The following is a 24420-nucleotide window of genomic DNA, read 5'->3' as shown; positions in this document are numbered from 1 at the left end:
AAGAGACCCCACCCATCTATCAATGGTCTGCTCCCAATAGAAGATCCCTTTTTGCTGTAAGGCCCAAAGTAACTACCGAGAAAAGGATATTTCCTCGTCACCTCCCGCGATGGGATCAAGTCCTATAATGATATTTTTCCCCGATTGAAAACTCCATACCAGATTTTGAAGAAAAAAATGTTCAATTTTTCGGAAGCTTCTCCAAATGGCTGATCCCTGTGAAGATCCTATTGTCCCTTGTCTATACCAGTAAGATATGTCTCTGTTGTCCATATATTTCGATTTGATGGCATTGCTCCAAAGACTATCCCCTAAGACTCCTTTCCATAAGGATTTGCAAAGAAGTGCTATGCGAAACATTTTAAGGTCCATGATTCCCCAGCCCCCCAACTTTTTTGGACGAGTCAAATTTGAGAGTTTAGTAAGGTGGAACCTTCTTTTCTCTTTGTTTCCCCCCAGATAAAATTTGCGGTTAATCTGTTTAGTTTGTGGATTATATTTACAGGAATGAAAAATAGATGAGCCCAGTAGACCATTAATTGTACAAGAACTACTTGAGTTAAAATTGCTCTCCCAGCCATAGAAAGACATTTAAATTCCCATCCAACAATTCTCATGAAGTACCGGTCATGAATCCACATCTAGTCAGCAGATGAGTAGCCCACAGGTTTTAAGTGAAAACCCAAGTATTTCAGGCCCTCTTTAAGAGGTTTGGCTTTAATATTGAAGAGATGGATCAGATGGACAATAAGTTCCCCATTTACATTCTCCAGATGGAAAGATGACTTGTCATCATTTATACATAGTCCCGTAGCTTTTTGAAATCTTCCCAGTATCTCATGCAAACAGATCCACGAGGCACGACAAAGCATCGCTGAAAGTAGGATGTCATCAGCAAATAAGTTGTGTGATATAGAAATATTTCTGCTGATTGCCAAAGGCCGACATCTCTTTTCTCTAATAGCCCTTTTTATGTGAAGGCTTAAGGAGTCCATGACTAGAATAAAAAGAAGTGGGGACAGAGAACATCCCTGTCGCAAACCTCTGCCGGCAGGGAAGAAGGAAGAAGGGGAACCATTAATAAGAACAACATATTTTACTTCTTCAACACAGGCCATTATCCAATTTGAGCATCTATCATTAAGGCCAATTTTAGAAAGTAGACAACTAAGGAAACCCTAGTCAATGCAGTCATATGCTTTCTTGAGGTCTAATTTCAGTAAAGCAGCTTCAGCTTTTTTTGTGTGCATAGAGTGAAGGCATTCCTGAGTAAGGGCAACCGCCTCAAGAATGTTCCTGCCCTTTAGGAAGCCATGTTGTTCTAGGGTCAAATGAGATGATAAAATATTTCTCGTCCTGCCAACGATGAGTTTAGAAATTATCTTGAAGAGGGTATTACAAAGGGAGATGGGCCTGAAATCCATAAAGGAGAGAGAGAGCTTCTTTTTTGGAATTAATGTAATGAAGGTGGAGGATATAATATGATTGATTGAGCCTTTAATCCTGGCCTCCTCCACCATTTCCAGAAGGTCAGACTTGAACAGATCATAAAAGTGAATGAAAAAATCTATTGTCCATCCATCTGGGCCCAGACTTTTGTCCTTTTGGAAAGATTTCATGATTGACAAAAGTTCCTCCTCAGTGACCTTTGCATATAGAAGGTCATTCTGCTCCTCATCAAACATTGTTGGATAGGGTTCAATGCCCCACAAAATGTCATCGAAGTCACTGCTTCTATTTCTACTGTATGCTTTCTGAAAATAAATTACAGCCTCCTTTGAGATGTCTTCCTGTGACACCACCGAGATTCCCTCCTCATTTTTTATCTCCCAGATTGAATTTAATTCCCGCCTTTTGTTAGCGAACCAGTGAAAAAATTTAGTATTTTTATCACCCTCTTTTAGCCATGTGGCTCTGCTCTTTAACCTCCAGGAAGCCTCCTCTATTGCTAGAATGTTTTGCTTTTTTCTCTCCAGATCCCTTATATGAGCTCTCATATCTAGAGACACATTGTCAGCATTCAGACAACCAACGATTCATGGTATGCTGCCAAATTTTGTAACAACAATATTATTTCAATGCAAGTTCTGTATGTGTTTAGTTCATGCTTTGTCCACAGTTCTAAAATTTTTGTGGATTCATCTTTTTTTGTTTTGGGCTGTCCTTATATCAGCGAGCCTAAAGCTATTGTGCTTCTTAGCTTTTTCTTCGGGCAGCCTTCTCTGTTCAACTATCTTTTCGGCTTCTCCTATTTTACAAGGATGATTTATAGAGCTTACTCCGAGCATCATTGTTATTATGTTGATCCAAACTTCCTGAGTGGGCAAATTTTCATAAGAAGAAGAATGATTAAGCAATTGGAGACGGAAGGACTCTGTTCATTCTACCAGATGGATTTGTTTGCTTCTCCTGTCCTCACTCACACGCGTAATAAAGTTGGCTTCTATTTTCTGCGTGGATGTTGACATTCATTATATCAGAATCGTAGGCCTAATATCTGACTCCAATGGTATAATATTTTCAGGTTCTTTTATTTCTTCAGTGGTCGAAATCTTGAAACCCCACTGAAATCTTGAAAACTCGGTTGAAAATATGTGGCTCTTATGAATCGTGCCCGGGTATGAAATCTCGGTTGAAAATATGTAGCTCTTGTGAATCGTGCCCGTGCCCGTGCACACATTGAATGTGGGTTTAAGCTCAAATCTAGAGACTCGTCACTTTGAAAGCCCAAATCTGTACGCCTAGCTGCACAATGACGGTGTACAACACTCTGCAGAGTCTGCAGTAGTTGCATGATGAATTGAAATGACGACGACATACAACATTGATATATTGAAATGGCGACGACGTTTGCAGCAGCTGCTCAATGAATTGAAATGACGACAGCGTACAGCACTGATGAATTGAAATGACGACGACGTTTGCAACAGTTGCACGATGAATTGAAATGACCGCTGAAACAATGATGGCGGAATAAGAGTCAAGCCGCTTGAACCAATCAAATTTTAAAAAATAAAATAAAAATATTAAAAAAAATAATTTTATTTCACTTACAAAGTTAACTTTATAAATGGCCTTAAATGACCTTTTAATTTTTAGTGAATTGAAATTTAATGTCACAATCAAACGCATTTTGAATGAGTCGTCTAACGAGGCGGAGGAATTGCCCGGACGGCCAAAAGTGGCCGGAATCTGGGCAAAAAAATTTCAAAAAATCTTGTAGAGGCAGTGTTTGAATCGTGTTTTTGATGGTGGAAATGGATTCAACACCATCAAAAACGTCTAGGACACCTAAAATTTTGAAGTTTAACAACTGTAACTTGGATTTACAAAATTCCTTGCTGGATTTTCTTTAAATATGACCGGAATTTCCATAATTTTCTAGGCAACTCCTCTGCCTCGTTAGACTATGCGCATTTTGAATGCGTTATTACCCTGCTGCGGCAGGGAATAATAAGGCGTAGTCTAACTTATAGACAAAATAACAATTTTTAGGGCATTTTTTCTAGTTAATTTTAACCAAAATCCTTTAGAGATTTTAAAAAACGAGAGTTTAAGTTGTTTAACTTATATAATTTAAGTTTCCTAAAATTTTTGAGGGTGCTAATCTATTTATGCATTCAAAAATATATTTTAAACAACAAAAAAAATCACAATTTTACTTAAAAAAAACTACAATCTTATTAAAAAATCTATTTCCTCGGTAAATTAGTCTACACCAATAAATAATAAACCATAATGATTATCCTTATTACAAATTAATAAAACCAAACATTTTTAAAGTAATAAAAACCAAATTTGAAACTAAATCTTAACATTAAAAATAGACCAGGATAACAACATCTCTGACAAAACAACATTAAAAATATAGATACCATATTGCAAGGATAACAACAGATGACAAAATAACCGACAAAACGTAAGTATTCATTAAACATAACACACTGAACTATACCTGGAGTAGATGAAGTGAAAGGAGCACAGCTCAATGGAAGGGCATGGAAGACAGAAGGGTTACATGTTCGAATCCCACGGCCTCATACGTACAGGAATTACTCAAAATAAGGAAACTGGCAAGATGAATGCCGAACAACCTGCTTCGTCCTCGGCTACTTCTTCACCTGCGGCTCCACCTGCCGCTCGCAACACTTCTTCCAAATATGACTTTGTCAAGGTTTTACAAAACATGATATTGTTACCAAATTGTTTTAAAAAAATTGCATGCTGGTTTAAAAGTTTATTCTATACCGAGATCATTTACACAAAGGCCCTAATTACGGTTGCCACTGTTTAATATCTAAGAAGTTTTATAAATTTAGTATTTCAATTCAAATAATTGGGCGAATTTCATTTGTAGAAGCGCTATAATTCAAGACATCTTCAATGGCCTCTCAAATAAGCATATTTATGGCTTTCCAAGGAAGTAAATAGCACAAATATTTACAGCTGTGTGCTTGGTTACTCTGTAGCTTGTTTTTATTATTATACTTTTATTGCATAAATTTAGTATCAGTTTAGACTTGATTGCCCAACAATCTTGTAAGAGAGGCCTTTGAATGGTGCAGGTTCGAGTTTGGTTAGGAGACAATGCGGATCATTATTATGTTCTCTCGAGGTTTCTTCTGAGCAGGATGTTAACCGTGACCAAGGTCAATTTTTTTTCTTGTTTTTGTTTTCTGGTCAAAGTTCATATTTGTATTGATCAAGAAATTTTTTTAATTATGTTATTTTTAAATTTTAACGTTCTTTCAATCATTCATTGTAACGTGCGAGGTTTTAAAGTAAAAATTTTATGTAATTTTTTTATTGTATTGGTTTTAATACCAATTTTCTACCATTTCGTGTTTGGTTTCAGCCTTTCAGGTTGATTCATAATTTTGGGGCAAAATGTTTTCAATCCCGACAACTTTGATAGAAAGTGCTCCCTCTTGTCTCCCAAATTTGCTGTTTTTGACTTTGGTTTTTTCTTCCATAAACCCAACAAACCAGTGACCCTTCGTGGTCATATGCTTTGAAGCTCTGAAATCTAAGAACCAATCTGTTGACTTATCTCCCACCTAAGATGCCACAAAATGATATGGGTGCGTGGTGGGCTTGCTATCAAAGTTACATAGTTGAAACTAACACAACATACAACAAGCTGCAAATGCATTAATTTAAACAATTATTTCACACAAAGTTTATTATGACATTAAAGTTTACAATGAATGCTTTCAACAACAAATCTTTGCACCTTTATTGAGTCAATGCTCTTAGGCCTCTTACAGTCACAGAGCCTATGCACAGGGCTTTGAATCCCACAGCAACCAAAACCTTAAAATCCCAAAACAAATAGAGAGCTAAAGGGCTTTTGTTCATTGACAAACTTTAATCTTAGAAGTTCAGACATGAATGAAACTGATAACTTTCTATTGATCACTAGTTTCCTCTATGAAACAATCTTCACAGAAAGATGCAAACTCATTCAAATGGTTCATTGAGATTCAGTTCATGAATGTTTGGATTCTGGAATCCATATTATGCAAGGGAACATTCCTGTTCAAGCAAATACCTATAGTTGCCAGCTGGTTTATAGCTGTATGAGGACCATTTGGTTTATGCTTGTGCTCATTCGCTTTGGCCTTTGAACTAACTACCCAACTGTTAAAATTCAGGGTTTCATATTCCAATGGTTTCTAAAAATTCATCAAGGATGTTGAATTCACATTAATTTCTCAAAATTTCAAGTATGCTGTTAAAAACAGGGCGCAAATTTGCATGAGGGGGCTCAGAAAAATGCATTCCAAAATTCGTACATGTTTCCTTTTGAGATAGTGAGATTAGATGTTTGTGGATTTCTGCATTGTTGACAAAACCCATATCTTGGAATTTTCAAATTCAACTCCATTTGCCTGCATCAAATTTTTCAATTCAAAAATTTATACGTTTTTAATTGAAATTGACCAAAACTGTCTTGCTTCTCTAAATTGTAAGCCCAAGGTTCATTTCTTGGCCAAATTGAGTGATTCAGATTGGAGAATATGTATTTTTTCAGCACTTACCTTTTTACATTTCCAGGTTTTCAATTTGAGACTAAAAGTTGCTGCTGTGTAGATAAATTCAAACTGTGCCCTCCTTTTTCCCAATTTGCAAACAGCTGGTGTGGCCTAACCAAATTGTAGGCTAAATCTTCCTTATGCATGATATAAGGAAATTGTCCATGCTAGTTTGCAGTTTGCTATGTTGGCTAGCAAGCCCATGTCTAAGATTTTCTCGATTCATCTCCTTTTCATCTCGTCCCATGAGTCCCTTCCTATATTCTTATGTGCTGGAAAACAAAGTTGGCCTGATAGCTGCATTTAAGAAAATTGCATGCCCAGAGATTTAAAATGTACTTCCAAGACAAAGTAGCCATGCACAAGACCTGAAATGTGAACTGGAAATCATTATAAGGCTCCTACACCTATTTGTAAATTCTAATTTATGCAGGATAACCTGCTTAGCCAAGGATGCTCTATAATAGATATAAAATAATACAATAATAGTAATAACAACAACTAAGGGACACAACCTAAGTGACACACTGTTCACCTTTGTGACTAGTCAATGCATATAAGTATGCTGTCTCAAGGCATTGTATCAATAATCTTACCTCATAATCTCATTCATTCATTAATCAATTATATATTTTTTGTCCTTTATGGATTTCAATACTTAGTCCTTCTTATGTTGGATATTGTTCATTACATTGGCACTGTTGTAGTTGCAGATCTGTAACAATTGGTCAAAGTTTCAAACAATTTATAGATAACCAACTGGTGGAACCAACACAAGTCCTGACTTCAAACTCCCTTGGTTGGAAAATTTTGAGCATATTTCTCAAAAGGATCAATATTTTATCTTCTTCTTTCTCCTCTCACACACTCTACTATAGAAGTTGGATGGTAGGAGAGATTCACACTGGACTTCAGAGGTTGACCCTCTATCTCCTTGGCAGGATGAAGTATTGAGGCTCTTTCTCATGAGCTTGGTTCCAGAGCATTGTATTTCCTTTTGGAATTATAGTAGTTGCTCTTAGATCATAGTGATTAGTTTGGTTTCTTGTTTTTATAGGAGTGACCATCAAGATTCACACTACCACTTTGTATCACCACTTATGTACTGAGTATTCTTGTGGACCTAATTTTTGGTCATTTGCTGGACATTAATAAATGTATCTTATCTACTCCACTCATCACTCTTTACTCCCCATTCATCATTCTTCTTCTTGCTCTTTGAAATTCTCCCTTTTGCATTTTGCCACTGTAGGTAATCTCTCACACCTACGCTCCATCTTGCCATCTTCTCCCCCTAGATTGCTTCATCATCATCATCCTTATTTCTTCTATCATACTGCGTCTTATCCAACCCTATGAACTGTTGCAAATCTTGTCTATTGGGGTTCACTGCCTCAAATTCCTCTTACTTAATTGTGCTTTTTGCCTCAAGTTGCTTCCACTTAAGGGTACATTACTACATACTCCCTTGCCATCCTCCTTTTGCACCAACTATCTCAACTAACACTGCTAATGTTTGGTGCCCAAACATCTCCTCATTTTGTTTTGTTCTCACGACAACCACTCCTCTACTCCAGTCATCTCCAAGATGCTCCTGCTTTGCTTCATCTCCACTCTCTTGTGTCAACTCTTCCCATTGAAACTGTTGCTTATTTATGAGGAACACATCATGTGTTACTTTATCTTCTTCATACTTAATCTGTTTTTGCTAATCTATGGCACTTATACTTTGCATCTTTACTTCAACATATTCTTCACTTTGGCTTTTGTAAACAACTTGTTGCATCTTTTCTTTGATCTTCTTGTACACTTCTTTAAGAAAACTACTGCTTTCATGCCTTACTTCCTTTACTACACATTATATTTCACTTACAATAAAATCAACACACAAAATTTATGAAAATCAAACATTCCCATTTGCACATTCTATAGGGGCATTTCTCTTGTCACACAACTCTCTTTTGCAACACCATCTTCTGCTGCAACACCACTAACTGCTGCAACATATCTCCCTTGCAAATCTTCTACTGTAATACCACTTATCTCTAAAACACTTATACTTTGCACAACATCATGCACTGCTACATCTTTGGTTTGCTCATACATTTTGTTGGGCATATTGGTACTTGTTGTTGCTTCCGGAGTTTGTTGCAAAATCTCTTTAACCTCACTCTTTTTAGGGCAGTCTTTTGTTACAAATCCTTCTCATGCACTCTCTCTTGTCATGCTATAAACAACTTGCACTTCACACACACTTTCTTCATTCTTTTCAACTTGGAGAATTTTTCCATGTCTGCTACACTAATTTTCTTGTTGATGTTTGTAGCAGCGGACATGTATTTCTGCATTGGCTAGGTGTCAAGCATGAAGGAATCGTCTAAAGCCCCCTTTGGAAATTTGCTCAATTTATTGGGTAAGTTGCTTCTGTGATTTAGTCTAACTTAGGAAAAACACATTAATTAAGTTAATTAATTAATGTTGGCTATTGAGCTAGGAAAACTAAGGAAATGTAATTTTAATTACATTAGTGAATTTGTTTTAATCTCAACCATTGATCTCAAGTGGGTTAGGATTTAATCCTAGCCATCCATCACTTTGGAGATTAGGGTTAGGGATTTAGCTCAATGAGAAATTATAAAAGCAAGCCTAAGGAGAGGAGAAACACTCAACAATTGACAAAAAATTGAGAGAGTGTTTTTTTCAAGGCCGAAGAGAAAAGAAGTGATCAATAGTAAGAGAGAAATTCTGAGGAGATTAAGGGGAGGCTCTTTAAGCAAGGAGGCCATACCAATTTTTGAACATCAAAATTGTAGAAGGCCGCATGTATGAGAGTGAGGGCGCTGTTTTTGCACGTGTGAGAGCTAGGGGGTTGTGTGGAGTGCGCAAATGCCGTATGTGTGACGACCATCTTAAGATCGGGCTGCACATGTCGCCCAAGGAGGGTTGCAATTCACGTGTGTTGCATGGGTAAAGCAACTGGGCTGCATGTTATGAATATAATTCATATAAAAATAATAAAGATAAATATAAATATAATTATTAATAATAATAAATAATAATTAATTAACTAATGGTTAGTTAGTTAGTAATGAAGAGGCATGTCTTAGAGACATGATCATTCATGAAAGGGCACCTGCCGAGGGTATATAAGCAGGCCCTCATTCTCATTTGTAATCATCTCATATCTTGCATCAATTCAATATACAATATTCAAAATACAATTACATGTTTACAATGGACATTTACGTCTTTGAAGTATTTTAAAGATTTCTGTTGCGTATACGACTTTTAGTCGTTACATTGGTATCAGAGCCACGTTGGTTGATCACCAGGCCTTTGGCCATCAACCTCTCGTCAACCTTGATGTTGTGTAATTGAAGCGTTTCACTCAGAGTTTGGAGATTCTCCATGTTTCCATTTAGGCCTTTGGCCCCAAAAAAATTAAATTAAACAAATAAGGCCTTTGGCCATTGACATTTCAATTATTCTAGTAAAAAAAGATATAGCCTGATGTAAATTTTGAAGGATAACATTCATATATATAAAAAAGTTCTACATTATTGATAAAAAGTGCATGATAAAGTCAAAAAGGAATCTGTCCAAATATCTTTAAAACTATACGTAAGAGAAGGAAGAGTAGATAAGATTATCTTGATTCTTCATTAAGTGGTTTACAAGTTCGTGGTTTTTGCAACCCATGGTATTTTCAAGGTAAAAGAAGAACAAAAGGAATACAAAATTTCTTAATGTGAATGGTAAGTTTTACTTTTACATGGAGATAATTAACCGAGTCGAAGGCACATAAGTGGATATATATTTTATATTATACCCCAAAGAGGTGAATAACCACGTTTCACTAGGGTTGTAACTTTTCAAAAAGCTATATATATATATATATGTAGCAAAAAAAGTTTATAAAAAAAGATAAAACAAAATAAAGTGAAAAAAAAGAAAAAAAAATTATAAAAAAAAGGAAGAGAGTTTAAGAATTTTTTTTATTGAGAATATCTATATATATATATATATATTATAATTAAAAAAATAAAATAAAATAAAATTACCAAGGAGGTTATCGAGTCAAGAAAAATGGAGCTTAATTCGAAAATAATGAAGGAAGTAGTCAAGATGAGTCCCAGACAACAATCACTATTTTGGACTAAATGTCCAAGTTGTCTAGACGAAGTTGGATATAAATATATTAAAAAAAAGTGTGATTTACCTTGTCAAAGGTGTGGAAGATTATTTAGTACAAAAGAACATCAAGAAAATAAGCAGATGCAAATAAAATGATTAAAGGAAGAAATCGCAAAACTTCAACAAAAGAACGAGGCATCAGGGAAGAAATATAAAAGTCTTACTTACGCAAATAAAAAAGCTTAAAAATGACAAGAGGTCACTAAATGACAAGTTATAAGAACTTCAAAACGAAGTATTGAAGTCGTCAGTGGTTTTAGTCCACGCTGAAGATAGAGGAATAAATACTAATCTAATCGATATCACAAGTAAAGAAGAAGAGAAATCTAGAGAAGTTAAAACATATTTCGAAGTTGCAGTTCAAACGATAAACATTCCAAATGAAGATTCAGTAGCCAACTCAACAACAACCACACCTGAAGGAAATCAAGAAGCTGTCAAAGTGATAAAGGAAAGTCCAACCAGAAGAATTATTTATCGACATTTGAATCACAAGAGCAAACTTTCCAATCAATCTACATACCAGTGTCACTCAGAACATAAACGACAAATTTTTGTTCCCAAGAACACTAAAGTTTGCATAATCTAGTCCTATGATAACTATTCATCACAAATATTCAGAGATCAGAAGATTCTACATAAGATTAATCTAGGATGGTCTAATCCGTTCTCAGTGTTGATTTGTGGTAGCATTAGATGTGCTCTAGCCATGAAAATTGGTGGAGAGGCTAAAGCAGATGAGATCTCCAAGACTCAGAAATGGTTTGGGGAAATTCTACCCTGTGAAGGAGATATTAAAATAATTAATATTTTTAATGGATTCCTAAGTATTAATATAAAACTGGGTTAGAAGGTTCTAAATGACGTGGATCAAGCCAAATCTAATTTTAGCTGTTGATTAGAGATGTAATCTCGACCGTTGAAGACTTAACAGAAAAAGTATAAGAGGCTTGAGGGTCAGTTGGAGATACACCAGATTGATCAGTCAGTTCGATTTTCTAGAGCAGGGTTTGCTAAGAGAAATCGAACCAGTCATCAGAGTTGTAGCGAGGGGCAGTGAGTACAAGGCAGAGAGGCAGAGATAGTGCCGGAAGACTAGCACAGAGGTAGAGAGCCAGACGCAGAGCCAGAGGAAGCCACGTAGAGGCTAGCAGTGACTGCGCAGAGGCCAGAAGGGCCTGCGTGAGTGACGCAGAGGGCCAGAGAGGCTGCGCAGAGCCTCAGAGGGCTAACGCAGAGGGTTTCAGGCTGACGCAGAGGCCAGGAGGGCTGTTGCTAAGCCTCAGAGAGGTGCTGGAGAGGGTTTCGTGGAGCAAACTTTCAGAATATTTGCTTCTAACGAGAGGTATTACTGTCAGATTATTTTTTCTGTCGGGTGAGCTAGTTTGGCACCTAGTGTACTCAAGAAAAGCTGTTTAATAATAAAACCCTCAGAACTGCTGCATCAGTTTTCCCAAGTTGGGTTTTTCCGGGGACGATTGTCCAAAAATAACAGTTTCCCTTGTGTGTTTGTTTATTTATTTCAGCTGTTTATCTGTAGATGGTTGAGACTATATTGTGTTTATTTCAGTGTTTATATGGTTAAATAACTTGTTAGTAATTAAACAAGTAGGCGAAATAAACCAGAGAATACAGATAAAATTTCTAATGGGTAATACTTAGAAATTTCAACACTCAGTACGACAATTTTGTCTATCACTCAGAGCATCATATCGTCTTGTAACAACAAAGATGACAGTTCCGCGACGAGCAGAAAAAAGAGATCCAACCTTTCATCAGTAAGCTTTGAGGACAAAGCTTCTTGAAGAGAGAGGCAATGTTATGAATATAATTCATATAAAAATAATAAATATAAATATAAATATAATAATAATAAATAATAATTAATTAACTAATGGTTAATTAGTTAGTAATGAAGAGGCAGTCTTAGGGACATGACCAATCATGAAAAGGCACCTGCCTAGGGTATATAAGCAGGCCCTCATTCTCATTGGTAATTATCTCATATCTTGTATCAATTCAATATACAATATTCATTATACAGTTACATGTCATACAATGGACATTTACGTCTTTGGCGTATTTTAAATATTTCCGTTGCATATATGACTTTTAGTCGTTACACTGTGTTGACCACTACGTGTCAACAACCCATAGCAGTACACCCCGTTTTTTTGTAAAAGGGATAGTGCCTGATCGATGTGTTCATGTCGTCCAACTATCATCATCGGCTTGATGATCCTCTTATAATGTAAACCCATTCTGCATGTGTATAATGTAAATAATCTCATCAGATCCATATCGTGTATGTAATTACCTAGGTAAACCTACTTTTCTGGTGATGATCTACATTCTGGGAGGTTTTTTGTCTCACCGATCCATTTTCAGATGGTCGAAAATGTTTTCCTTCAGCTTTACCCCAAAGCCAGAATGGATTTTGTCATTAGGATCTTAGGGGAGTCCTAGTGTTCTAGATCGAGTCTACATAAAAGTGATTGGGAATAATCCTAACTATTTGGCTAGGTTATTTTATTACAAGTTGCTTGGTTTGCTAGATTATATTTGTGTCGCAGAATTGGGTAGTCTTTGAGGGTCTTTTGCAAATGGGTTTTCCTCCTTGAGATGTAAAAAAATGTAAAAATAATGATGTAAAGTGTCTTGAGGGTTGAAAAAATAATTTATCCCCTCGTAGGTTAATTAATTAAATTTTTTAGCCAAAATTAATTAAAAATCCTAAGCCAAAAATTTAATTAATTCTAGGTCCTAGGTAAATTTAAATTCTTTGAAGGCAAAATTCGTCTGTCCTTAAAAATTAAATTTTAAGAGGTCTAGGGACTAAGGTAAATTAATTATTTTGCTAAATTTTAAGCCTTTGGTCTCTGGGGTTAAGTCAAAGTCAAAATTTTGAGGAAATTAATTCAAAAATTTAATTTTTGAATTAATTAAAATGCATTTAATTGAAAAATTCGAATTTCCTCAAGAATTTAAAATTTTGACAGATGAGATTAAAAGGAATTTTGATCCTCATCAACGGTCGAGATTGCTTTGATGAGGATCACTCGAACTAGCCATTGGAGGATTTATCTTTAAATAGGAGGTCATTTGTCAGTCAGTCTATTGGATCTTTTGAGCGCGTGCTAAGCGAAAAGCTCTCTTGTAATTTTTTTTATGAGCAATAAAAAAAGACTTTGGGGTTAATTTCTGTTGGTGTTACTCTTTGTGAAAGTACTGTAAGATGTGTCATTTTCATGCATAGGTTTCTTTTTAGCCATTGATGTAGCTTTCTGAAGAGTGATGTGAATACAGGTATCTTGCTCAGTCGCTGGAGTTTGAATGATAATTTAAGTTTTGAATATAATAACAGGTATCTCTATTTATCTGAATTTTATTATTGTTTTCTCGCTCTATGTTGATGGCTGAATCGAGTTTTGCAGGAAAGTCTTGTTTTTAGATCATCAGGCATTCGGGGAAGTTTTCAGTTGGACCAGCCAACTCCTGATTTGTGTTTTCTGGAGAGCCCAACTTAATTAGATCCCAAGCTTATTATAAAATATTTTTTATGGGTGATGCATGAAGGGTTTTGAGCTCAGCACCTCCTTTAAAATTCATTTTTTTTTTTTGGTTTTATTTGTTTGTGCTAAATCAATAGATCTAGTTGTTGAGAGCCTCAGATTATCAGATCTGGGAGCGGAGTTGGACTCACATTCCCTAGATCTGATAGATCTGCCATTCATGTTGTAATTATTAATTTTTTTTTTGACTTGGGTTTTTTTGGGTTTTTGTATATATCGTTTGGGTGTTTTATGTTGTCTTGTAGCTATAGATTTGAAGGAGAAAAATGTGTAGATCTAGATCTCTGGGGTTCATCAACATTATTTTTGCAGGGATTCTAACCATATTTTGCAGTCCAGGGTTTCAATATTTTTTTTAATCTGGAGAATTTTTTAAGGGTTTTTATTGATAAATCTGAAGCAAGTGGATTCAAAGTTTTAAATTATTAAGAGTTTTGGGAATTTTTTAAAGAGGTTCTGGTGGATTTAAAGAGTTTTTGGGCCACCTTTTTTGCAGATTTTGATTTGTTGCCTGGGTTTAGGTTTTACTGTGCAAATTTATTTATTTATTTTTTTTATTCATTTTTTTTTTTTACAGTCCTCATTGTCATATCTCTTTGCCTGCGTTTTCTCCATATCTCATCTCTTCACGCAGTCCATTTGTGATGTCCCTCCTTTTTTCCCTTCGATCTGCTGTCCATGCTTTCTGTACGCAGCCTCCTCCAAGCGCTGCCCGATAACTATCCTCACTCCAACATCCATTTAAACTGCAAACCTTCGTTCCCATTCCTCTATCCACCTGCGTGCTGTCTTTCCGCATTCTCGCTTTCCCATTCCCGCTGCATCAAACTCTCGAGTCAGTGTTTCTCCCTTGCACTCGCTGCCTATTTCGAGCTGTCTCTCCACGCTGTCCGTTGAGCAACCGTCGGGCTCACTTGGAAACAACAAACAACAAAAAACATTTCGACCTTTTTTTATTTTGTATGGGTTTAGTTAGGTTAGTGTATTCACATTTTTTTAAGTTTCGACTTAGGGTTAGATAGGTAGCATTAATTTTTTTATTTTATGAAGTTTGTTTTGTCTTAAAAATTTTAAAAATCAAAAGTTCGATTTTGGTTTCATTTTGTTTTATTTAGATTTTATTTTTTTTTGTTTTATTTTGACTTAGATTTTTTTTGTTTTTGTTAATTAAAATCTTTAAAAAATCATAAAAAACTTCTAAATCATAAAAAAAAAACCTAAACATTTAAAAATCCTATTTTTTTTTTTAAATTCTCAAAATTTAAAAATCATAAAAAATTCTAAAAATTAAAAACTTTAAAATATCATAAAAAATCTAATTTTGGTGACTAAAGAAATAAATAAAAGGACTTATGCTTTCACATTAAAAATTTTAATGTGGCCTATGGCCCATTAAAATTTCGATTTTTTGATCCTTTCAATTTACTTTGTCATTGAAAAATTTTGATTATTTCATTTGTTACATTTAATTAATTTCCTAAGAAACAATTGAATTGCTAACTTAAAAGTTCTTGGTGTTTCTTGTGTTAAGAGAAAAATCTAAAATTTTCATGATTTTTCTATGTCAAGTGCGATAAACGTTTTAAATCATATCGACTGTTGGAGGAAGTTAAATGTTCTGGATCTGAATTCTTAATGATAATCATTTTAAATCTGGAATCTCTTGCATGATACAGTCTTGGGCGTTTATATTGATCATACCTGATTGTCACTATTCGTCACATATTGGAAAATTGTTCTGGATAGATTGTTTTATTTAGTCTATAGCTAATGCTTATATTAAAGGCACTGGTCTGTAGCCATTTTTATCTTGTGATTTTGTCTATCTATCTCAATTGATCGAGAGTTATTCTAAATACATCAAGTTGTCCATCATTAAAATCTCCTAGAGTCTGTGTTTCACAAGCTATCCTCATCCATTTACCTTAGGGACTACCCCCCTTGACTTGTCTAGGAGAGAGTCTAAACAGAGTGAGTAAGGATTAAGAGTGACAACCCTTACTCTGAGCGTTGTCGTGCTGCCTAGACACTTTGTGTGACAACATTTTTTGGCGCTGTTGTCGAGGACCGATTTATTGGGCCTTGGCTTTACGACATTCATCTTTCATCTTTCTCATCTATCAATTGAGCCGACAAAGCCTGATGTAATAATGGATCATTTGTCAAATATTCAATAATTAAAGTTGTTGTTTTTAGTGAGAGATTTATGGAGAAATTAGTGGAATGACAGGTGAGAGATTTATGGATGTTTGTTGAGAGAATTATGGAGTGATTTGTGGAGTTATTGATTGAGAAATTTGTGGAGTTGACAAAATCCCAATACCTCTCCTCATGTATAAATATATGCCTATGTTAATGAAATAAGATTGAGTTGGTGTGTGAGAGCTGTGCATTATTGTTGAATGTTTTATGCTCTGTAATTTAGTTTTTTATTGTGCTGTTCCATCTTTCATTTGGTATCAGAGCCATTGCCCCCAAGAATTAGAGAGTTTGTGAGATCTATGAGAACCCTCTTGAAAAATAAAACTTGTGTGTTTTTCGTGTGTGTTTGGTGCATGCGTGAAGAACCTGAATAAAGAACTGTTGGACATGAAGCAACGTTGGAGCATGTAGACTAATGTGAAAATTATTTCCTGCATACCTATGCGATGAAGATACGTTTGTTGGTGCTGGTGTGTTTTTCATTTTATATGTTTTTTGCCTCTAAGGTTGTTTTGAACCTGCATGCATTGATCCGGTAGCCTGTGATAGTTTGAAGCAATGTTGGAGCAAAGTTTTTTTTGTGTAGAACAGCAAAAGAGGAGTCACCAGCATGGAATGGGAACAAACCCTCTTGGAGAAGACCTGCGTGAAGCTACGTGGAGAAGTCTTCTGCATGGATGAGAATCTAAGCGTGAAGAGACTCCAAGTTTGTTAGAGCTTGCAAGAGCTACTGCGATTTCATCTGGTCAAATGCTTGTTCGACAAATAGTCATTCAAACTGGGATCATTCGATTCTGGACATGCAAGTTTTAACGTGGACGTGAAATTTGAAATAAGAGTGGAGTGAACTTTAAATTTTTAAAGTTTAACATTAAAGTTTTTTTGAGTGGAGTGACTTTTCATGAGTTTTTTTTTAAATATTAAAACTTTTGTTTGGAGTGCACGTTAATGTTTCTTGAAGTGTGCATGACACACTCCTTTAGTTTGTAAAAAGGGCTTTATAAATGTGTGAAAGGGATTAAAATTTTCAATAAGGGAGATATAAGAAGAAAATATGTTTTATAATGTTTTGAAAAGGGGGAATTAATTTTTCTTCTCATGAAGGGGATATAAAATGGTTTGCAATAATGAAAGGAGATATAAGATGTAATTTTTTGAAAAATTGAGCTTTTAGCTCTCTTTGTACTCTTTCAATTAATAAAAAGGATATTTTTTGGTGGTGGTTGAGTCCCAATTTTTGGGACATTTGGTTCTTGTTGCGGGTTGAAGTGGGACACATTGTGTTCTTTGGCATTTTCTCTCTATCACTTTCTCTTACTCTTATCATGGCGACAAGTAGTATTGTATTGCCTAAACTTGTTGGCACAAACTATTTTTATTGGAGCAAACGTATGCAACCTATATATGCCTTCACTTGATGAATTCAAAGCATTAAGTGATGATGAAAAAAATCTCTTAAGGCACTTATTAAGAAAGATAATGAAGCACTTTCACTTATAGGCAATGCTCTTGAAGAATTTATATTTCCAAGAATCAGTGGTGCAATATCATCTAAAGAAGCATGGGATATCTTAAAGAACACATTTGAAGGTGCTGCTGTAGCTAAACTGCAAACATTAAGGAGGAATTTTGAAAATGCCCATATGCAAAGTAATGAATCCATTCATGATTACATCACAAAAATGTAAGATCTTGTTAATCAAATGAGGTCATTAGGTGAAGATGTTCTAGAAAGAAGGCTAATTGAGAAGATTTTAAGAAGTGTTCTGCCTAAGTTTCAGATGGTCACTACTAGTATTATGGTCTCCAAAGATTTAAATACCATGAAAATTGATGAATTAAGTGGATTCTTGTTAACTGTTGAAGAGAATTAACCATCTGAGCAAGTAGAACATGCCTTTTTCGCAAAGCATAGAGGAATAGGAAGGAGTAGGGAACAATATCATAATCAGAATCAAAACAGAAATCAACAAAGTTCGCAAGGAAATGCATCACCTTCAAGAGGTAGAGGCAGGAATCCCAGCCAGTTTAGGGAAATGTTGCAGTAATCGTTATCGGGATATTATTGACGAGGGGAAAAATCGGAAAAGATCGTAAAAATCGAAAAAAAAAAATCGGTAAAAATAGGGAAAAAATCATAACACACAAAAATATTCATTTTTTTTTTCAATTTTTTTAAAATCTAAAGCATCTACAACATAAAATAAATACATTGACACATAAATATGATAAAAGAACTAATATATAAGATGTGTAATATCATTTCTAGTGCTACATCACACATAACGGTGAATCATGTCCTGAATAGTAAGTCCCGACTCTTGAGTCCCAATTCAACCTCAAAATATCAACAAAAAATATAATAATGTATCTCATATCATGAGTCATAATGTCATATACAATGAAATGAACCAAATAACTAAAGTCTGGTACTATTGATTTCCTCTGTCCCTCTAGATGTAGATGCTGGTGGAGTTGGCAGTGGACTCTGTTGTGCTCTAGAAGCTGAAGAACTAGGAGCTACAGGAGGTAAACCACGTCCTCTACTGGTGACAGGGGTAGCCTGGGTAGGTTGTGTCACCTCCTCCTCCTGTTGCTCCTCCTCCTCATCAAAAACATCGTTGAAAAAAAAAATATTAAAAATTTCCAAAGATTTTTTCCCATAAAAAATCGCGATTTTTTTCGCTATTTTTTGTGAAAAAAATTTAGCGTAAAAATCGGGCGATAATATCGCCAAACTAAAAAAATCGTGATTTTGCAACACTGGTTTAGGGGAAGAGGCAGAGATGGATTTGGCAGAAGAGGACAAGGAAGAGATGGAGGTAGAAATGGAGGAAGAGGTGGAGAATGTTATTATTGTCAAAAATTTCGCCATCTTGAGATTGTTATGCAAAAATGCGAGATACGGAGCGAAAAGGTGCTAATACAGTTGTTGAAGAAACTAGGAATGAGAAGTTATTCATCTCAAGTTTGATGGCACATAGTGAAGAAAGTGAAGCATGGTATATTAATTCAGGATGTTCAACTCATATGACATCTCAAGAGGAGTTTTTTACCAAAATTAATGACAATTATTCTGGTAAAGTCATATTTGGTGATGATAGTGTTTCTGAGGTGAAAGGGAAAGGCACAGTTGCAATACCAGCATTACATGGAAAGAAGAAGTTAATTGAGGACACTTTGTTGACACCAACATTGAAGAAGAACCTACTTTTTGTAGGACAAATGATGGAGCAAAACTACAAGTTAGTGTTTGATAATAAAGAATACTTAATCATGGATAAGTTGAATAAAAATGCAGTTGTAGCAAGAGGTGAAATGACTGAAGACAAAATTTTCAAGCTCTCCTTTGATTCAAGTAATTCACAAAGTTTGAATACAACAGAAGATACAAATAGTAAGCTTTGGCATTATAGGATGGGACATCTAAATTTTCAGAGTTTGGTGTTGTTAAGAAAGCAAAACATGGTGAATGGTCTTCCTTATATCAAGTTGGATGATGATGTATGTGAAGGGTGTATTTTTGGGAAACAACACAGGGAAAGTTTCTCAGATAGAACATGGAAGGCTAGAGAACGTCTAGCATTGGTACATTTAGATTTATGTGGTCCAATGGAGATTGTGTCTTTTGGGAAGGCACGCTATTTTTTCACTTTCATTGATGATTATTCTAGGAAGACATGGGTGTATTTTCTAAAAGAGAAGTCTGAAGTGTTTTCTCATTTTCTTGAGTTTAAGGCTTTAGTTGAAAAGCAAAGTGGTCTACAAATTCTCACCCTAAGAACAGATAATGGGGGAGAATACAAGTCAAATGAGTTTTTGAATTATTGTAGGAAGAATGGAATAAAGCGAGAGTTTACTAATTCATATTCTCCTCAACAAAATGGTGTTGCAGAGAGGAAGAATAGAACCATAGTTGAAATGGCTAGAAGCATGTTAAAAACTAAGTCACTTGGAAATGAGTTTTGGGCTGAAGCAGTACACACAACAATATACACTCTTAATCGATGTCCTACAAAGGCAGTGTTGAATTTGACTCCAGAAGAAGCATGGTTAGGATACAAACCAAGTGTTGCACATATGAAAGTTTTTGGTTGTACTGCATATGCACATGTTCCTAAGGAAAAGAGGAAGAAATTGGATGATAAGAGTGTGAAGTGTATCTTTATTGGATACAATATTGAAACAAGAAGTTACAGGTTGTTTGATCCAAAGGCAAAGAAGGTGATAATAAGCAAAGATGTTGTGTTTGATGAGAAGGGAGTCTATCATCTAGAACATGTACAATTTGAATTGAAGAACGATGCAGTGAATATTGGTGATGATTCAAATTCCGAGTTAGTAAAAGAAGATGAAGTTAAGAAGAAGCCTAAGTGGCTTGAAAGGGGTCATTCAGAAAGCAGTATGTTGGATATAAATTTTGAAAGAAGGGTTACTAGATCTCAAAGTTATCTAGTGAATTATGCACTTATGGGATAGGTAATGAAAATGGATGAACCACAGGATTATGCAGAAGCATCAAGAAAGAATGAATGGAATGAAGCTATGGAAGCAGAAATGAATGCCTTGGTGAAAAATGATACATGGGACTTGGTCAAATTACCAAAGGGAAAAGATGTAATTGGCACTAAGTGGGTTTATAAAACCAAGTATAAATCAGATGGCACAATTGATAAGTATAAGGCTCGTTTAGTTGCAAAGGGCTATGCACAAAAAGAAGGAATTGATTATACTGAGACATTTGCCCTAGTGGCAAAGTTGGATACAATCAGGATGGTTCTTGCATTAGCTGCATAGTACAAGTGGCCAATTTTTCAAATGGATGTTAAATCAACCTTTCTAAATGGTTATGTGGATGAAGAAATTTATGTGGAGCAGCCTGAAGGTTTTGAAGTGCCAGGAAAAGAAGATTATGTTTATAAGTTGAAGAAGGCCTTGTATGGTCTTAAGCAAGCGCCAAGGGCATGGTATTCAAGAATTGATAAGTATTTTCAGGACCATGGCTTAGTTAAAAGTTTATCTAAGCCCAATCTCTATATCTTTCAGTTAGGACATGACATTCTGATAGTTGTCTTATATGTTGATGATTTGATCTACACAGGGAATAGTACAAAACTATTTCAAAGGTTTAAGTCACATATGATTGCTGAGTTTGAGATGACAGATCTTGGTGAGTTACATTATTTCTTGGGTATTGAAGTTTGGCAGAAGGAAGATGGTATTTTCATGTCACAAGCCAAGTATACTTGGGACATTTTGAAGAAGTTTAGAATGTTGAGTTGCAAGCCCGCGACAACTCCTTTGGAAGTTGGGTTGAAGTTATATAGACATGATGACTCCAATTCAGTTGATGTTACTTTATATCATCAATTGGTTGGAAGTTTGATCTACTTAACTACAACTCGACCAAATATTTCTTTTGCAGTCAGTATGGTATCAAGATTTATGGCAGAACCTAAGGAATTGCATTGGAAAGCAACAAAGAGGATTTTAAGATATTTGCGTGGAACAGTTGGTTATGGTTTGGTATACAGGTCTACAAAAGATTTCAGGTTGATTGGTTATGCAGATTCAGATTGGGCTAGATGTATGGATGACAGGAAATCAACTTCAGGGTATTCATTCAGTATGGGTTCAACGACAGTTGCTTGGAGTACTAATAAGCAATCAACAATTTCTCTCTTGACAACAGAAGTAGAGTATAAAGCGGCAGTGATAGCAACATGTGAAGCAGTTTGGTTAAGAAGAATTCTAGAGGACCTACATGAACAACAAGAGCAACCCACTCAGTTGATGTGTGATAATCAAAGTGCTATTCAGATGACAAAGAATCCAGTTTTCCATAAGAAGACCAAGCATATTGATATTCAGTATCATTTTGTTCGAGATCTGGTTCAACAAGGAGTGATCGAGATTGAGTACTGCAGAACAGATAAACAGGTAGCTGATATATTCACCAAAGCACTGTCTAAGGAAAAGTTCTGCAAATTTAGAGATGATCTTGGAATATTTCCAAATGATCATTATGGGGGAGAAATGATGGAATAATGGATCATTTGTCAAATATTCAATAATTAAAGTTGTTTTTAGTGAGAGATTTATGGAGAAATTAATGGAATGATAGGTGAGAGATTTATGGATGTTTGTTGAGAGAATTATGGAGTGATTTGTGGAGTTATTGATTGAGAAATTTGTGGAGTTGACAAAATCCCAATACCTCTCCTCATGTATAAATATATGCCTATGTTAATGAAATAAGATTGAGTTGGTGTGTGAGAGCTATGCATTCTTGTTGAATGTTTTATGCTCTGTAATTTCGTTTTTTATTGCGCTGTTCCATCTTTCAAAGCCAACACTTCTTGGCATTGCCACTGGGGACATAGTTTTTTATGTCCTTGGTTTCTTCGACATTGTTTTAATCATCTCATCTTTTCTGCCATTCATTAACCTATCAAGCGGCACAACATTTCCTGGCGTCATTTAATCGTTTCATCTGCACCTTTAGCACCTGGACATATCGGTTCGTTTCTTGTTTGGGTGGCGACTCCACTTATTCATCCATTATTTCTCAAACAAGAAACCCTCCCTTATATCCAGTTGTTTGCCTTTTGGATCTTAGAGGTAGATTCATGTTCAAATGGTGACTCCACTTCTTTCATTTCTTACAAGAATTTCTAATAGAAGCTCGCTTCTTGTTGGTCTCTTGATTTTCTTGAGCAGAGGTCTCTCTCTAGCATCCGTTTGGTCCCTCCTTATCCCTTCAAGCAAGTCATCATGGATGATTCGTTTACCCCGTGTCATTTTACGGATTTTTTCCATGATATATCGGAAGAGGTCATTCGTAAATTGCCTTTGTTCTCAGGTGGTGATTCAGTCGCTATTAGAAAGCATCTATGCAAGTTTACTCATACAATAATCAAATATTGTAGTTCTCCCCAATATAAACATGAAGATGTCAAGATGCGTCTATTTGCCTTTTCTTTAGAGGGTGATGCTTTGAATTGGTTTAATAATTGTCTTGAAGATTCTTTCGTTTCTTTACAAGACATCATCAATGCTTTTTCAGATAGATATGGATATCAAGTTAGCTCGACTTGTGCCCCTAAAATTATGCAATGGAATGAAAGTGATCTTGTAAAGGATCCAACTGTCAATGAAAGATTTCAAGACAATTCTCCATATCAGAATGTGCCATCCACTTGTACCGTTGCAAGACAAGTCCATGATAGTGGAAAAGTAGGAACAAGTTATCAAATTAGTGTCGACAATGAAAGGGAAAATGATAAGCAAATTATAGAAGAACTAAAGCAGTTGGTTAAAGACATGCAGTTCAGTCAAATGCAGCTGGTAAAAAATATGGAACTTAATCAAGAAAAATTTGTAACTGATTACGTCAAGGATATGAGGACTTTGTACACCCACCTGGAAAAATGTGATAAGGAGATGGAAATCATGAAAATTAAACACTGATCACGTAACCGACATGCAGAGTCAACACGCTAAGGAAATGGAAACCATGAAAGCTAATCATGACAGGGAAATTAATTCTATGCAAAGCAAGTTATTAGTCCTAGAGGAAAAGATGACGATCATGGAATTCAATCATTCAAATCAAGTGACTGCCATGGAAGCAAGTTATCAAGAAGAAATAAGTTCGATTCAGTACAAATTGTCAACTATGGATGAAGAAATGACCATCATGAGATTCAATTATAATAATCAGTTAGCTACCATGCAAGCAAATCATAAGAAAGAGATAAACTATATGCAAAATTGTTTCATGGGCATGAAAGCAAAGAATGATAAAATTATAAAGGACATGGAAGTTGGTCAAATATCTCTTCAGAATAGATTATTGGCCATAGAAGAAAAGCAGGTACCATGTGTCATAAATACAGATGGAATACATATCATCGAAAACATATTAAAATAATGGAAGTTAATCATTCTAATAAGATGTCCATTATTCAGAATCAAATAAAGGCTATGCAAGCTAATCATGTCACTCTGCAAGAAAGATTCGTGAAAATTGAACTCAATCAAGTGAAGTTAATAGTAAGACATGCCAGAGAAATGGGTTCACTACATAAGAGGTTGGAAGAGAGGAAATCACAGGTCCCATCTTGTTGCGAATATCCCGAGAAAGAGGCTAACTCCATTAACGAAGATTTAACTAAGAATGACATGATCAAAAAAGAAATTAAAAAAGGTCAAGTTATTACTCATGACACCTGTGCCGCTGATCCATCATTCTTGATAGAGTAGATGCAAAATGAAGAAAGACGTGTCACGCATATCTTACATATTTCATTTGAGAGTTTTGAAGCAGAATGTTCCACATCATTAGTGATACAGCTTGCCACAAAGAAAAAGCGCAAGAGAAAGAGAATGAGAAAGCGATTTGATGCATTAGATGG

General features: G+C 35.4%; 1 protein-coding gene across 2 annotated transcripts in view; it reads left to right on the top strand.

Moving 5' to 3' along the window:
- Window positions 1-3894: 3894 nt before the first annotated feature.
- The window catches only part of LOC149185131 (P-loop containing nucleoside triphosphate hydrolases superfamily protein), a 358944-nt gene continuing 338418 nt past the window's right edge, over window positions 3895-24420 (top strand). Inside the window, exons 1-2 of one of the 2 annotated variants that reach the window (XM_089417775.1) lie at window positions 3895-4174; window positions 4566-4649. In XM_089417775.1, coding sequence (XP_089273901.1) covers window positions 3989-4174; window positions 4566-4649 — 270 coding nt within the window. In that variant the 5' untranslated portion in view covers window positions 3895-3988. The remainder of the gene's footprint in view (window positions 4175-4565; window positions 4650-24420) is intronic. The other variant, XM_089417774.1, reaches the window with a different exon arrangement.

Source organism: Pinus tabuliformis, chromosome 3_2, assembly GCF_031772625.1.
Source record: "Pinus tabuliformis cultivar Carrire ecotype Pingquan chromosome 3_2, CPIR1, whole genome shotgun sequence".
Classification (NCBI taxonomy): Eukaryota; Viridiplantae; Streptophyta; class Pinopsida; order Pinales; family Pinaceae; genus Pinus; species Pinus tabuliformis.
Note: the sequence above shows the minus strand (reverse complement) of the source record. Positions and strands in the feature narration are given on the sequence as shown.